Below are 16,714 nucleotides of genomic sequence, written 5' to 3'. Positions count from 1 at the left end.
GCTGAAGAGATTGAGCAGCTTCAGTCTTGGGGTTGTTGTGCAGGTGTGCCCTCTCTGAACTGTTTGCAGGGTCATCACACAGTACTCAGGATGCTGTCACTCAGGTTGTGTAATGGATTTACCAGCACTGCTCATACACCAGTGCTCTTCCCAATGTGAAATCATCTCCCAGCTATTCACTGCCACTTTTCCCACTGGAGCAGAAGTGTTCTGGGAGCTGATAGTGCATTGCTTGTCTGTCTCAACATTTGAATTCTTTCAAGTGTCATTCTTCGCCGGGACGCATTCTCTGTTCTGCCAGTAATGCTTAGACTCTTTGTGTTCTCAGCTGGGCCTGTTCAGGAATAGTTTGAATACATCCCTCTTACCCAGTGGCTTCTAGCTCCACAGCTGCATGCTGGGTTATCAGTTATCAGGAAGTCTATACATGTTAATTCCAGCCTTTGGAGGGGCATGCACAATACTATGAGACCTACAGTCTGTGTCTGCAACATTCTACCTGAAAAAGCTTCTGTTTCTTGCCTGCAATGACCTGGCAGATGTACTCTGTCCAGGGTGTACCCTCTTGATAATGTCCTTAACAGGCTTGCTCTGCAATAAAGTACCAAGTGCTTTACCAGGGAGTGGCGTGTGCTACTATGATATCCAGGATCATCCCCAAGAAAGGAATTTGCAGCTGAGAGGGTCACAAACCTTTCACCTCTATCTTGTGTCAGAAGCACAGAAATACCCTGCTGCCCAATGCCAAATGAACCACCCTGCAGCAAGCATGTTTGGAAAATGGGAGGAAACTAAAGCTTTGGTCTCTGTACAGACCTTCTGCAACAGTGGGCCAATAGCCATCTGTGTCATTGGTTTCAGTAGATGGCCTGTCACCCGACCCTTGATTGACTGAGCTGTTCTGTTCTACCAACATGCAGACATACGTGCTGGCCAACTGGTCTGCCAGGTTCAACACTACTGTATGCACAGCAGCAGGCTTCTTGTGCCAGCCAGCACCATCAAGGCAGCAGAAATTGCTCCTGGAATAGATAGGAGCAGGCAGCAGCAATGTAATGTCCTCATGGTGGGATTCTGTGTGCATGTGCAGGGTAGGTGCTTGCACCTGAATTAGTTACTCAAGTTCCCTTTATTGTCAGTGGTGGTATTCATCCTGACCTAAGGCAGATCTCTGTATTATGGTGAGCTAAACACTTGTTTAGTTTTGCTGACTATGGATAGAGCCTGTGGTGACTAGATCCTCTGTAAGTATCTTCACTAAGGACACCTAAAGTTAGGGGAGATCTGCCCCATTTCTTGTGTCCTCACTAAATCATCCAGGAACTTTGCAGTCATTCATGGGCTTTGTTCTCACAGAATTCCCATGAGGTGGAGGGAAAACATTATCACCTATACAGATGAATGTCACCGAGTAAATGACAGCTTTTGTGTGGGGCCACCATTCAGATGTTGAAACAAAGCCCGTAAGATTAGTCATTTCCACCACACTGTTCTTCTTACTCTTGGTGTCTCTAAACTGAAAGGTCCTTTCAGGTCTACACAAAGCAGTGAGGTTTTTCTTGCTTTCTCAACAAAACAAAAAACCAAACCAAACCAAACCAAAAAAACTCAGAGGGAATTCTAAATTTCACTGAACACTAAATAGAATCTTTTGGGTTTAGTCATGGGATTTCTTATGCTGTTAGTGTTGCTAATATTAATACTGATCATAACTAGTAAGGGTGAGATGCAGTAACCTAACTTTAACCAATTAAAATCTGCTTCCCTGGCCTATCTTAATACACCAGCCTTCTTCTGTAATGAGCAGAACCAGACAAGTATCACCAAGGGCTGGTTCATCTCTTCCCTGTACTGGTGTCTAAAGCTGTTGGCTGCACCAGCCTCTGGAAATGCTTTGCTCTTGCCACCGACTCCTTGAGATGTTGATTACTTCAGGCTAGTACATAACCCTTAGACAGCCAAAGTCAGGTCAGCTGAAATCTACTTCATCTAGATAGAGTTAATTACAGTCATGAAATCCCTTTTTATTTGTTTTTTTGGCTGAAATGACAAAACTATTCATGTGGGAAAAAAATTCTGTCATTTCTAAATATAACAGAGTCTACCGGGAGGAAGTTGAGTGCCTAACTCTTTATGGATTTTATTGCAAGTCAGAGGATGCTGAGGAGGGAGCAATAGAAAAAGAACAGGAATACATCAAGTACATCTAGTAACGAAAGTTATTTCAGTAGAAAGTAACAAGAAGTGATAAAGCTCAGCAGGACCATTTTTTGCCATTTTACATTGATTTTATTTTGTGTGTACAGAAGGGGCCACAGCAAGTGAGTACAAAGCACTGATGACTGAGCTGAAAATCCTGATCCACATTGGTCATCATCTCAACATTGTGAATTTGCTGGGAGCTTGCACAAAAAATGGAGGTAAGAAAATCTTCCCTGAAATGAAAATGGATTTGGATCACCTCCCAGTAAGCCAGTTGGCCATGTTGGTTTTTTTATCCAGAAGTCAAGCTATTAACTTCAAATATTGGAGCTCATCCTGTGGCTGGTGGGGAAAAAAGTGGAAGAGCAAAAGAGATTTTTAGTCATCTAATCAAGCAACTAAACATTTTATTTACTTAAACTCTCTTAGTGTTAACTCGAGTGGATGTGAATTTGGACTCTGCCACTTGTCCTTTATCTCACTTCACAGCTGAAGCTCAAGTTAAACTGATTTGGAAAGGCTGAGAACAAGAGATATCAGCTGTTGCCTCTGAACAATGAATCACAAGGCAACTGCTGTAAAATCCTTGATGATATTCCATTAAGAATATCAAAGGGCCAGTATGAGCAATGGCTTGTTTTAGATATGTCACTCGTTTTAGTTCAACAAGCATGTGTGGGCTGCAGGACTCAAGCCTGAATGCAGACTGCCCAAAGAGGAAATGGAGAGTCTCTCAGGAGACAGGTTCATGATCCAGCTTTCAAAAATTAGGCTCTTCCTTAACTTCCAGAAACAGTGTTGTTTTGCTAACATGTCCAGTGTCCTTCAAGTAGCCTTCTACTTCAGTGAAGCATATTGTTATTCAGGACTCTAGGGCATGAAAGACTATTCTTCTTGGAACTGATGCTGCCTTGTATTGCTTCATGCTGCTCAAAATGCACTTTCCTTTTGCCCAGGGCCTCTGATGGTGATTGTTGAATACTGCAAGTATGGGAATTTATCAAACTACCTGAAGAGCAAGAGGAATTTTTTCTGCCCTAACAAGGTGAGAAGGCAGATACTTCTGGTAGGTTTCATTTTGCCTAATATAATTGTCAGTAACATAGATGTCAGCCTCTGAGCTATCCTCCTCTCTTCTACCAAAGGAGAAAAACAGCTCATGGGTTCAGTTCACCTCACCTATTTCAATATTTGGTGTGGGGTGTGTTGTGCCAAGAAAGGACTGATTTCTCTCCTCTGACTGCAAGGAAACTGCTGTGAGTAATTTGGATGCAGCCACCTAAAGCAAGAGGAAGTGAATCCTATCCAAAGTGTCCCCATATGCCCTCACCCCACTGCTGACAATCCCATTCCTGCTGAGCTTGGGGTCACTTCAGAGGCTGGTGTCAGCAAAGCTGAAGGAAGTGGTTTTGCCCACTGATTTCAGCACCGCCGGGAACTCAACTGAGATAATGTCATTAAAATCTCATGTTCCAAGCCAGACTAACATTCAGAGATTTGCAAGTAATCTCATTATTATGTGAGGAGAAGGGCTATCAGGAGGAAAAGAGCTTCAGAATCTTGTCTTCACATCCCACAGCCCCCTAAATCAATTCTGTGGTGGGTTTCTTATTGCAAACCTGAACCCAAATGTGCCAACTGTATTGCTGCTTGTTGCACTTTCATTAAACCTCCCCAAAGGATTACGGGCTCTGAAATGGGATTTAGGAGCCTGTAGCCAGAACAGCATTCCATGAATCCTGTGCTCAACTGTGCCTAATCCTCAAGAGCATCGTGGGGATTGTTCAGGAGGGCTCTGCAGGAGGGCAAAAAAGGAGGACATCCCCCTCCAAAGGGCTTTGTCTGAGTCTCTGTTCCTAAGGCTGTCCTTTGAATAAGACAGAACAGCCACATCCTCCAGCATGCAGTTGCTGGTGTAAGATGCTCAGTGGGGAGCATGGCTGTGCAGGATCCACCCCATGGGGAATTGCTCACCTTTCCCTTACTGAAGAGCTCACTCAGACTCAGTGCTCCAGCACCCCTGAGAAGGCTGTCTGGGCAGGAGGGAGGAAGGGAGCCCAATTCTGCATCAGTGTGAAGGAGAGAGCAGTCACAGGACAAGAGGAGAGGAAAGAGGGGGACATAAGTAAGGCCAGGCAGCTAAGCTGCTCTCTGTATAACAGCAGGAAAGCATTTTTCAAGCTGTGTTTTATGTGCCCCATTAAACCATCACGGGCCATAATGTGAAAGCACTGGTTAAAGGCACTGGGGAATAGAAGCAGTCATTTCCAGCAGCAGCTCTGTTTCAAATACAAAGTGCCCTTGCTCCTCATTGCAAGGTCTTACAGCCAACACCAAAGCTGCACAGGGACACAGAGACACTTTAGGCACACCTACACTGTCGGCACAACCTTCTCAACTCACCCCACCATGCTCCTTCTCTGACTACCAGAGAGAGACAGTCCCTTTCAAATGTCTCATTTCAGGCTGAGATGAGTGACAGACTAACAGACATGGCCATCCATGAGCCCTGAAAATCCTTACCACATCAGAGGTAGCCCACCAACCTGGCTGCCCCAAAATCATGAGCTAGTGCCCTCTGTGGATGGCAGCCTTGGTAGAATGTCCTTGGCTGCAGTGGCTTTGGACACCTGTGCCTGTGGGAGATGTGACCACACGTGCCACAGACCAGCATTTTCTCCCAGTGGAAAGGTGACAAAAGTCTGACTTGGTTCCTCCCCCACTCACTCTGTTGCTCTGAGGTAGCACCTCTTCTCTGTTTGTTTGAAGGACTCCTCTCTGCAAGGAGAGCCAATGAAAGAGAAAAAGGATATTGAGTCAGTGGAAGGCAAAAAACAAAGGCTGGCCAGTGTCACCAGCAGCGAGAGCTTCGCGAGCTCTGGGTTCCAGGAAGATAAAAGTCTGAGTGATGTGGAGGAGGATGAAGAGGGTAGGTATTAATTCCTTCCTGTCCCTACATGGTCTGTGATATTTTTACAACATACTGTGCATCCCTGAAATTTTTTTCCTCATTTATCACCCTAATAAACATCCGTGGGAGACGCTCACAGGGTCATGTCCAAAGGGTAGAAGATTTTAAAAAAAGATTATTTCCAGGGTTACTAAATCTGACAGGAAAATGTGTGATTGTTTCTTCTGACTGCTCCTTATCTTTGGGGAAAACACAGCAATGTCCAAAGCACAGGGTATAAAGCAAGCACTATTTTTGTTTACAGTGACAGTGAGTTGACCTTCGAATACTACTCTACGAAGACTGAATTTATGGGAGTAATAGGGTCGGGGGGGGGGGGGGGCGGGATGATGGTGGTGGAAATAGCTGCCTTGTGAGCAATCTTTGTAACAAACTGCACTTTCCACCTTTGCAGATGCTGATGAACTCTGCAAACTTCCCCTCACTATGGAGGACTTGATCTCCTACAGCTTTCAAGTGGCCCGAGGCATGGAATTCCTCTCCTCCAGAAAGGTGAGTTTTGTGCTGAGGATTTTTCCCTGCAGAAGGATGAGATTCAGAGGTGAGATCACATCAACGTTTTAGTGATACCTTCCTTGGGAAAGCTCCCAAAGGAAGAGCTGTTTTCCTTTTGGTGTTATAAATATAATGGTGTGTTTATCCAAGTCTCCATAGTCCATAAACACAGGATCGTGGCTGAAGGCAGTGGGTCAAGCTCATTTATTCAGAGAAGATCTTCTGGGGGTGCGGTGGGTTTGGGGTTTTTTTGTTGTTGTTAATTTCAACATACATTAAGTAGGGAGCTCCAAATGAATCAGCTCTTTCCCTGCAAATGTCAAGGGGTTTAAAAATCTCTCACTTTCTGGCTTTGGGAAGCTTTGGTGTTTTTGCAAGGGTTGCCACTGTTTACAATGTTTACTTTGTGTATAGTCTGCTTCCCTAAAAAAAAAAATATTAAACTGATCTCTTAATAACAACAACAACAATAGTAATAATAATAATTTAAGAAAAAATCTGTCAGGAAATTGTGGGCATGATTGGGGAAATGCAGTTTGACTGTGAAACTTTTATTGCAGTGCATTCATCGTGACCTGGCAGCCAGGAACATCCTTTTATCTGAGAACAATGTTGTGAAGATCTGTGATTTTGGCCTCGCAAGAGATATTTATAAGAATCCTGATTATGTGAGAAAAGGAGATGTAAGTCAAGATGGTGTTTACTTACCCAAATGTTTATAAGATATCATTTCAAACTGTCCACTGTCCAAAATCTTCTGTAGATGTTCACATTTCCTGAAGTTGAAAGAACTTGGAAGCTATCATGGTTTTTATATGAAGATGAGCTATCCAGATGCTTCATAGATCCTGGACAACATTTCTGTCCTCAGGCATAAGTCTTGGACATAGTAACCATTTCACAGCTCTGCCCTGTTAATACTTCAGACATTTTTAGTCTCTTTTCTTGGCTGGCTTAGCATAACCCCCTTACTCAGTAAGCTGTCTTCAAGGAAATCAGTCCCTCCAAATCAAAGTGCCTGGTCCCTGGTGCACCCTCAAGGGGCTGAGCTGGACTTGCTGCCTTCAGCACCTGTTCAATTATATTTTTTGCTTCTGTTGCTAACAGCAGGCAGTGAGGACCCTGCCAGGCCTGCCACGAAGGCTGGGCCAGCAAACTGTCTGCACCCACCACCATGATGCCATGGGAATTTGGTGCGGGCATGGGGGTCATGGAAGAGTCTCCTTCTGGAGGGCTCTTACACCTGCCAGCTATTTCCTTATCTGTAAACAACTTTCAAGGCTGACAGCACTACATATTAGCTGGGGAACTTTGTTCACCAAGCTTGGGTGTTGCTCAGCCTAAGAAGCTGCACTCAAGAGTTTTCTGGGGTTACTGATATACTCCTGCAACACAGGCCCTGAAAATTTCCCTGGGAACATCTCCAACACCACCACAGAATGATTTGTGCTTGGATGTAGGGTTTTGTCCCCTGTCTCTAGGATGCTGGCAAGAGACCTCTACTCTTGCATATCTCCACAAAGAAAAGGCCTCATCACTCTGGCCACAGCTTTCCAGTGTCTGGTGTTTTGTGCCACACGTTTTAAAAACAGCCTCTTACCCCAGCAGTTTATTAAGAAAGTGTCTGAATGAGTGTGGGTTTATCTTGACTGCCTGTAAGGAAATCCCACGGGTTCCTGTTTGAATGGTAATTATTTACATAACAATATATAGTTGATTCATCTACGATTAAATTCTTTTTGGCTTTGAAAATAATAGTCAGGTTTGTCCCTTTCACTCCAGGCTCGACTTCCTCTCAAGTGGATGGCTCCAGAATCCATATTTGATAAAATCTACAATACAAAAAGTGACGTGTGGTCCTATGGGGTCTTGCTGTGGGAGATATTTTCCTTGGGTACGTCACCTCTGCACCCTGGGAGCTGGACTCAGCATTGGGGGCTTTAGCCTGGGGAAAAAACATCTATTACCTTCAATGAGCTTTTGCCAAATCTTTAATAAAGACAGACCTAAATCAGGCAGAGGTGGGGTGTGGGGCAGAGGGGTGAACTGTGTGTGTCATGCCCCTGTGAAACAGAAATGTTTGTGCTTGTAAGAGCACTGAAAGCTGACTTGCCAGGCTGACAGGCTCAAGGGATAGCACAGATGATAAACCCTTGAGAGAGATGCAGGGCAGTACAGCCAGAGAAGCTGCAGTGCTTTGTCTGACTGATAGCATAAACCAGAAAAATTGGGCAAAATTTTAAGTGTTTTATTTACTATGGATAACAGAGAACTGCGAGCTTGGGTCAGCAGCCACCAGGGACTGAGGCATCGCTTCCTGTGCCACAGATAACATTCAAGTCATGGAGTGTCATGGGCTAGGTGTTCGCTCAAGAGCTTCTTACTTCTCTTGGAGCAAGGGAGCTGAACACACACACAGAGGCTTTTGCATATCTTACACCGTGTCATCTCCATTTCCAGCCTGAGACCAGGTCATCCCCCCAAGCCCAGGAGGGACCCAGCACCCCCCTCACCCAGACTGCTGGACATAGCAGGCAAACAAGCATCTGCGCAGATGCCACAGGACGAACTAGAGCATACAATCTGAAATTAAAACCCAGTGGAGCTTCCTCCCCCCCCCTCCCCTTTTCTTTCACATGGAAAAGGCAGGATACAAGATGTACACTGAAGGAGAACAACAATGACTGTCAGAATAGAAGAATCTTAATTGGGTTCAGCATAGAGGCTGACAAAAGAGGTGAACAGCAGAGGAAACAATACTATACAATTCTCAGGACAATCAATCATTTATTAGTTTAAATACGTGTTGTTGGTCAGCCTGCCAGCTCTTGTGATTTTATGGTCAGCCTCATAATACCTGCTATTTTTTACTTAGAGCCCCAGCTCCTTGAACCTGGCGACTGCCTGACTCTCTGAAAGGTCTTTTTGGTTTGTTTGTTTTTCTTTCGTTTTCCCTTTTCCTTTTTTTTGTGTGTGTGTGTGTGTGTGTGTGTGTATGTCTATAGTAAAAAGAATAACAGCATGACCAGGCTGCAGCTTAAAAAAACACAGAAAATAGAAAAGTAATGCAAATGTATTATGATCTGATTTTATTTTAAAAGTGGCTATGAGCATTTGGAGTTTGTTAATAGCCTGCTTGCTAGAATTTGGGATGGTCCAAGTCAATAGAGAGATCAGACTTGGCTTTTCTTCAGCGATATTTTTCAAGTCAAATTGACGTGCCTTTTTTGCATTTTGGCAAGGCAAGCACCACCAATGGTTCTGGGTTTGTTCCTGCCTTCCTCCAAGGACTGGGGCTTGGAGTACCATCAGCAGTAGTCCCCTACCTGTGGTAGCTGGCATAGGCCCGAACCCACAGAGAGATACACTCCTAAGTGTTTGAGGGGTATGAGTAGGGTCAAGGCTAGGTCACACGTCCCCAGCCTCAGGCACATATGACCCTGTTCTCCCACTGTCACTTCCAGGTGCCTCTCCTTACCCCGGAGTCCAAATAGACGAGGATTTCTGCAGCAGGCTAAAGGAAGGCATAAGAATGCGAGCCCCGGAGCAAGCAACTGAGGAGATGTAAGATGCCTTTCTCTGCTTGCCCTGTCTACTGATGCCCTCCTGGTCTGCCTTGCAAAAGATGTACAAGGAGAAACAACTCAATACTGCTTGCTGTCCTCAGCATCTTCTTGCATTCACACCTTACCTTGGCCCTTCTGTGGGGTATGAGAACGTGAGGAAGGACACGGACTCAATCCCAGGGCACCACCAGGGCTGGGCTCCAAGTGGAGCTGAGCGAGCAGCCCAGAGGAAGGTCATCCATTCCTCCCCAGGTTTAATTCTTACCGACGCGCACACAGATAAGTGCTGGAGGAATGTGACATTATTAACATCGGCTTGACTTAGGAAGCGACAGCAGAGGCTTCCTCGCGAACACTCAGATGACAAGGGCCCACCCCCACCCTTTCCTGGAGACAATGTCTGATGGCAGAGGAAGCTGACAGGGACCCACAGCCCCCAGATCATGTTGCATGGTGGGGGGTTGTCTGAGTCCTTCCAGCACGACATCAACTGTCACTCCCAGGTCCCCTGCCTTCAGGTGCAGCCTTAAGCTGCTGTTTCATGGCTAACACTGTTTTAGAGGGATGGGGAGGTCCAAACGAGATGCCATTTTTATAGCTCCTCTTCCCTCCTCCCTGCCCAGGGAGACACCAAAGATACACTCCATGGCACAAACCATTCAGGAGTATGAACATATCCAGGGTGTTTTACCTCTGTAGGCAAAATCAACTACGTGAAGGTGTCTTTAGTGCCTTCCGAGTGCTTCGTCATGACTCTAAATAGCAACACTTACCAAAAAAATAGTTCTGCAAAAAGGATGTAAGCCAGCCATGCCTATCTGGGAATATTACCCATTGGCTCATTTTATTATCCTAGTTACAGGAGATAAGAGCTTTTTTTTCCCCCTTCTCTTCCACATATTTTATTACAGGAAGGAAAGCTCAACTCAACCAATACCAGGAAGTGACACATTTATATAAGTCATCTTAGGATGCCTTAATCTAAACATCACCAGTTAATAGATACTTAATACAAAGGTTTAGTGCTTAATTAGGAATATATAAAGAAAGTATGACCAGTTAGTTAAATTATTCTTTTGATGTAGTCTTCCTAGTGTCTTGCGGGAAGAAAGTTTTTTTCCTTTTTCTGTGGAAAGTTTACTCTTTCAGTAAAAGGCCTCAATGGTGTGGGAGAGTATCTTTGAAAAATCAGGCAGGCTCCAGAGTTAGCTTTATTTATGACAAACTGTAAGGGACTGTCCTGCCTTGGGCCAAAGTGAGCTGCAAACCCACTATGTGCTTATTTTACTTTTGTTCTCACAGCTACCAAATCATGCTGGACTGCTGGCAAAACAACCCCAATGACAGACCAAGGTTCTCTGAGCTCGTGAAAAAGCTGGGTGACCTGCTCCAAGCAAATGTCCAGCAGGTACTGATGTCATGATCATCACAGAGGCAGGGGTGACCAGCCACAAAGCCTCAGGAATAACACTTTTGTTGCTTGTTTGCATTTAGGAAGGGAAAGACTACATACCCCTCAATACCGTGTTTACAACAGAAAGTGGGTTGCCCCCTGCATCTGATCCTTTATGCAATGAAAAATTCTCTGTTACAAGTACAAATTGTGGAAGCACTGAGAATATCAGGTGAGATAAGCAAAACTAAGTTTGAGTTTGTTGGTTGGGTATTGTAGCTTGCTGCATAGCCTGGTTTGGGTGAAGACACTCAAGAGACATCTCACATGGCCTGAGTGTCTCACCAGCCACCAAGGCACCACCACAGGGATTCCATTGGGCTGGGACAGCCCTCTGAGGTGTTCCTGCCCAGGGAGACTATGAGGTCAGTGGGCTCAGGCATTGTAAGACCAGCAGCTGTGTGCACCCCAGGGTTGGGGAGCGATGTTTGGGTGGAGTATGGTTAACAAGTCCCTTTTGTGTAAACTACCTTGATGACAGTTAGGCAACTGCTTAAAGGAATGGAGAAACACCCAGTGCTTCCTGCTTACGCACTTCACACTCTCACCAAAAACTGTCCTGCTTTTCTTGTTGAACAGATACATAAACACTTTCAAAATAAACCCTCCCCAGCGCATGAAGACATTTGAAGAGCTTCCCATCAAGGAACCGCTTGTGTTTAATGTAAGCGACTCTTGTACCAACTGGTTTGCCATTTCTTTATTTGTGAGACAGATTTACACAGAGAGAATCAAGATGGGGTTTTACTGCTTTGTCAGCTCTGTTGATATGAGGTGCAAGATTAGCTGTACTTGTAGCACAGTGTTACCCCACTGTCCTGCAAATTTGGGTCAGCAGATTCTTGCTGACCATGCAACGGGTTTCGAACGCTTGTTCCCTGCTCAGGAATGTCTTGTGCCATTAGGCCTGCAAAGTACAGCTGCCAAAGTCTTGCCTGTGTCCCACTGGTGTGGGAAAAATCACTAAAATTTCCTTGAATATGTGTTTCCTTTTGAATAGTAGTGCACAAATGGGAATTGTGGGTCACATTTCCATCAGAGGTTCCCAGTAGGAATAAATCCCCTTACCAGGTGGACAAGCTATGGAAATGTTTACTAATGGGCCACATACACTGTTCTGGTGAGCACAGGCAGGGATAAGATGTCGGATGGAGCTCTCAGTGACCTAGGCATATGCATGGAGTGGCGGGAGGTGGGAAAGGCATCGTGTTTCATGCAGGGATGAACCAGAGGCTGGCCAGAACCTCATCTTGCATCTAGACACCTTTCTTTTAACACCCTCTATGTGCATTAATGGCATGTGTTTGCTGCTCCTCAGAGACACCTCAAAACAAGGAAAGCTGGGAAAGGCATCGTTAAATACCTGGGCACTGCAGCATCTCCAACAGCCACTGGAGCCACTGTCTCCTACTGCTCTCATTATAAACAACACAACCGATGCTGAAAATCAGGCTGAAGAGTAATTGATCCCACTGCAAAAGTAACTGTTGAGAGTTAACACCTAATAGGGTAATGTGTTTCCATTCCCTTCCAGGATTATCAAGCAGACAGTGGGATGGTGCTGGCTCGAGAAGAACTGAAACGATTCACATGGACAGGAAGCAAGCAGAAATGGACACTCTTTGGGTCTGTATTTTATGTTTCCTTCTCCTTCTTCCTATAGAGGGCAAAAGAGTATTCAAGGCCCTTGTGCTAATTCATGCCTAATGAAAGTAGCTGAGATGTCTAAGTCCATGCAAATGCTCTTGCTGACGTGTGTCCTGTTCAGTTGAGTCAGCAGTCAACCGTCTCCTACATACCTAATCTTCCATATGCCTTCAAGGAAACAAATAACCCTCAACCTCTTTAATGCACATAGCATCACGGAATTGTTTCATTTGGAAAAGATCCCTGAGATAATCAAGTCAAACTGTCAACCTAACACCACCATTACCATTAAACCATGTCCCAAAGTGCCATGTCCACGCTTCTTGAACATCTCCAGGAACGGTGACTCCAACACTTCCCTGGGCAACCTATTCCAATGCCTGACCACCCTTTCAGTAAAGAAATTTGTCCTAATGGCCAATTTAAATGTTCCGTGACACAATTTCAGGCTGTTTCTTCTTGTCCCATCACTTGATACTAGGGAGAAGAGACGAACCCCCACCTCAGTACAACTTTCTTTCAACTAGTTGTAGAGAGCAATGCAGTCTCCCCTCAGCCTCCTCCAGGCTAAACAATCCCAGTTCTTTCAGTGGTTCCTTCCAATACTTGATCTCTAGACCCCTCACCAGTTTTGTTGCCCTTCTCTGGACACGCTCCAGAGTCCTTCTTGTGGTGAGGGGCCCAAAACTGAACAGGTAGCTGTCAGAAACAAGCCCTTGGCAAGGAGAGGAGGAACGTGTGGCCGTGAAGGATTTGCAGTTGTTTCTGCAAGTCCCCAAGGGCACCCCAGCTGGAACAAGGCTCCCTGTGCTTGTTTTTGCCCTTCTTTTCTATGACTCAGCTAAGCACGGCCCGTTTAACACCCATGGGCTCAGGATGCTAAAGTGGCAACTTTACAATAGATGGATGTGAGGGCCTCACTTCTCTTCCTGCCTTTAAGCGCTTAAATATATTGGCCACCTTCCTCCACCTAATTCCTGACAGCTGCCCAAGCAGGGAACTAGGGCTGCTCAAAGACATGAGTTGGGAAATGTTTATTTTCCCAATGCCAGCAGTGTCTTAGCTCACAGCCACTGTGAAGCTGGCAGTGTCTGTGCCTGGCTTGGGCTCACTGCTTTCAGCCAGCCCAGGACTGCCCAGACCCAACCCATCGTTCATCTTACACTGGCAGGAGGTCAAGGCCATGCTGCCATCCTGCCTCTGCTGAACTTGTCAGTGACTTGCAGCTGGGCAGGCTGGGAGGTGTGGTATTGTCTCAATGAACAATTGGAGCTGGGTGAAACGTGCAGTCAAGGCAGAGAGGACTTGCTTCAAGAAAAATTCCAGTGACTAAGAGGGCGTTGGTTAAACGCACAGAAAGACATGTACAGGAGTGTGCAGGCTCCCACGGCCAGAGCACACAGCATGTGGGGTAAACGTGCTGCTGGCAGGAGCCTACAAGGGACCACTGCTCATGTGTGCAAAGCCAGGACCATTCAAGCCACTCCAAACCAGTGCTGGAAAACCCTTCCTCCTGCCTTGACCATTCATGTTTCAGAAAAGAAGTTTGTGAGCAACGGTATGGTGCTTTGATTTTACATAGGCAGTTCTCCATACTCTCTTTTGAGGAGCCAGCTATTACAGAGCTTGGAATGCATGTGGCTACTAGAGGGCCCCAGAGGATGCAGTATTTCCTAGAAGTGGTTTAGCTCAGTTTTAAGTAAATTTGATGTTTGTGAAAGCTGCTGTCAGCTGCATGGACAACACGGCAATTTCCCTAATGGAATGTATGAAACGCCTTTTTTCTTTGAATGGAATGGAACACAAGGAGCGTTCCATAAGCATCCCTCTGGAACTGCTTTAAGAAGTATTTTCAGATGCAGAATAAAAAAAAAAATGCTTGCATGGGGAAAAATATTGAACTTTACAGTGGCTGCTAGAACATAAATCTTCAGTGAAACAGCAGTTGGCTGGGAACACACAAGGTCATCTGGCCCACGAGCTAAACAGTGGTAGTGCAGCACTGTGCCAAAAAGCAGTCATGGATGTGAATGACCTTTTAGTCTGTACACATTCCTAAAAGTGGTAGCTTCTTAGCTAAGTATCCTTTATTTGGGCTACATTGGAGCAATAAATAAAAAAGTTGTACTAAACGATGGACAGGGAGGACCCTGAAGGGTTTTGACACCTGTAACCAGATGCAGAGTCCTGCTTCCTCGCTTGCACCCTTCTCTGTGGTCCTGCCCCCTGTACTGACATTTCTGCTTTGCTCACCTTGCAGAGAGGGGGTTCAAGGTGCTGGATTATCAGAATGGCCCCAGAATAGGTTCAGAGCAAGCTGTAGCAACTCATCATGAGGGCAGCTGGTGCCAGCACCAGGCGAGGTAGGGGTCACCCCGCTCTTAGCAGCAACCTACAGTCAGATCACCTCCGCTGTAACACTGAACTGCTCACAGAGCACTTCTCATGATGCTGCACAGCATAGCACAACACTGCAGTTCAGGATGCAGATGAACCAGTGCATGGGTTCTGAGCCAAGGCTAAGGGTGCTGCATGCTCCTGCAGCTCCCTGCTCACCTGCAGGCTAGGGTGAGCTAGCTTACCTTCCCCTAAGCTCCTGTCTTTCCTTACTGCTCAGGGCAAAACGATGGAGCTTAATGTCTTTCTCTCCCCCAGTTCAAAGCACGTGAAAACATGTGTGAGCCATCCAGCTGGGGTGATGCTTTCAGACCAGCACAAGGGTGTGTGTGTGCCCTGAACTGTAGTGTCAGGAGATTCAGACTTGTGTCTCAGCAGTGCTGAAGGACTGCATAGGGTGGAAAGAGACAAACTCAGTGCACACTACCTGTATCCAGGAGTGTACCCAGGGGACTGTTTCAAAGGGAACTAAGCAGCTGACTCCAGGAGAGAACCAGTGCTTGCACGGGTGCTTACTCAGTGTGCCCAACCCAAGAGCCAGGCCTGAGGGACAGCAGAGCAGTGGGGCAGCTTACCTGATGGTGCAGGGGTACCCCACTCACCCAGCTGAGTGTCCTCCTCTCAAGCTTCCACTGTTGTGGAGGCAAAGGCACCAACATGCAAAGCTCAGCCTCATTTCCATAGAAGAAACAACCCAAACCCTGGGGAGCCTCTCAGGCCCAGGTGGTTGCCAAAAGCACAACAGAAATGCTTGCTTGCATGTCTTGGGCTTGCGACTGCCATTGGGATGAAAATAAGAGACACTATGAACAGGATAAAGAGAAAAGCCTTTACTAATGTAAGGCCTCAGGTAACAAGACCCAAAAAACCAAAGGTTTGGGGGCAGAGAAAGAACCACTTTCTGGGCTCTGCTCCTAACCAAGAGAAAAGGATCCCAACTGCAACTCTCCCCTAACTTTTCAGTATTGGTGAAAACACCCAACCCAAGTATGTCAACATCTTTGGGCTTGAGCAAACCTCTGCATCCAAGCAAATCACTAAGTTAGAAAAATGGCTGAGAACAACACCACCAGTGAGCTGCACTGCAGTCAGTCTCTAACCTCACCCAGTTGTTGAATCTGTCAGAAAAGCAGCAGCCTGTCCTCCAACCAATGATCCCAATTAAAAATTAACTAGAGAAGAGTTTCTAATTCACATTCCGAGAGTGGAAAGGAGATAGCATGCAAGTACAGAAGCCTATACTGACTGTAAACTCAGTCTCAAAATGAAGCCTGACTATGGATACCAAAACCCCATGGGCTCCCTCAAAGCTCACTGTGGAGTGTGGGCCCAGATACAGCAGTGCATTCAAGGTAAAATTAATAGATGTAGCTCTAATAGCATAAATGTTTATTAATTACAGTAGAAACCACGTCTAGTTCACAATAAAATTGTCAGGATACAAAAGCTAATGAATGCAAGGATTAAAGCCTAATTATTTTAAGGTTCATAACTTAGCATGCACACTCCCTGCCAGCCAACCGCTCACTAGGACTCCAAATTACATCACAGAAGCATTTCTCTTTAAATCCATCAGAAACAGTCCATTGACTTTGTGACTAACCTTATCACAGGGTTATAGAATTTATCCCAAGGCAATTACTTGTCCATCTGCCAACAGATGCAGTATAAAAATATGGGATGTACTGGCAATTCTCACCATGAGGGTTTGCCCTCATGAACTTCATCCATCTACTAATAAACATAATGGGGTGGTCTTTTGGGAAGGACCCTCCAACATCCTACAGTAGGACAGGAAAGGCTCTGTGCTACCAGTTCTGTACTTACAAGACCTAACAATGTAAATTAAAATTAAAAGCAAAATGTTGGGCTCCAAAAGCCTTAACAGATGTCCTGACTGTATTCTCTGGAATTCAAGACTAGGGCCGCTAACTCTCCTGACCTTATAAATGGAGTGGAATGTCCATGAACTTATAAAAATAT

General features: G+C 45.6%; 1 protein-coding gene across 1 annotated transcript in view; it reads left to right on the top strand.

Annotated features, from left to right (window-relative positions):
• The window catches only part of FLT1 (fms related receptor tyrosine kinase 1), a 114,202-nt gene that overhangs the window by 94,080 nt on the left and 3,408 nt on the right, over positions 1-16,714 (top strand). The window contains exons 19-29 of the mRNA XM_054387153.1: positions 2,307-2,420; positions 3,159-3,247; positions 4,972-5,131; positions 5,568-5,665; positions 6,229-6,351; positions 7,451-7,562; positions 9,133-9,232; positions 10,537-10,642; positions 10,729-10,859; positions 11,267-11,351; positions 12,222-12,313. Coding sequence (XP_054243128.1) covers positions 2,307-2,420; positions 3,159-3,247; positions 4,972-5,131; positions 5,568-5,665; positions 6,229-6,351; positions 7,451-7,562; positions 9,133-9,232; positions 10,537-10,642; positions 10,729-10,859; positions 11,267-11,351; positions 12,222-12,313 — 1,210 coding nt within the window. The remainder of the gene's footprint in view (positions 1-2,306; positions 2,421-3,158; positions 3,248-4,971; positions 5,132-5,567; positions 5,666-6,228; positions 6,352-7,450; positions 7,563-9,132; positions 9,233-10,536; positions 10,643-10,728; positions 10,860-11,266; positions 11,352-12,221; positions 12,314-16,714) is intronic.

This window comes from Indicator indicator, chromosome 1 (genome assembly GCF_027791375.1).
Source record: "Indicator indicator isolate 239-I01 chromosome 1, UM_Iind_1.1, whole genome shotgun sequence".
Lineage (NCBI taxonomy): Eukaryota > Metazoa > Chordata > Aves > Piciformes > Indicatoridae > Indicator > Indicator indicator.
The sequence above is the reverse complement of the archived record's forward strand: the minus strand, read 5'-3'. Positions and strand labels throughout refer to the sequence as shown.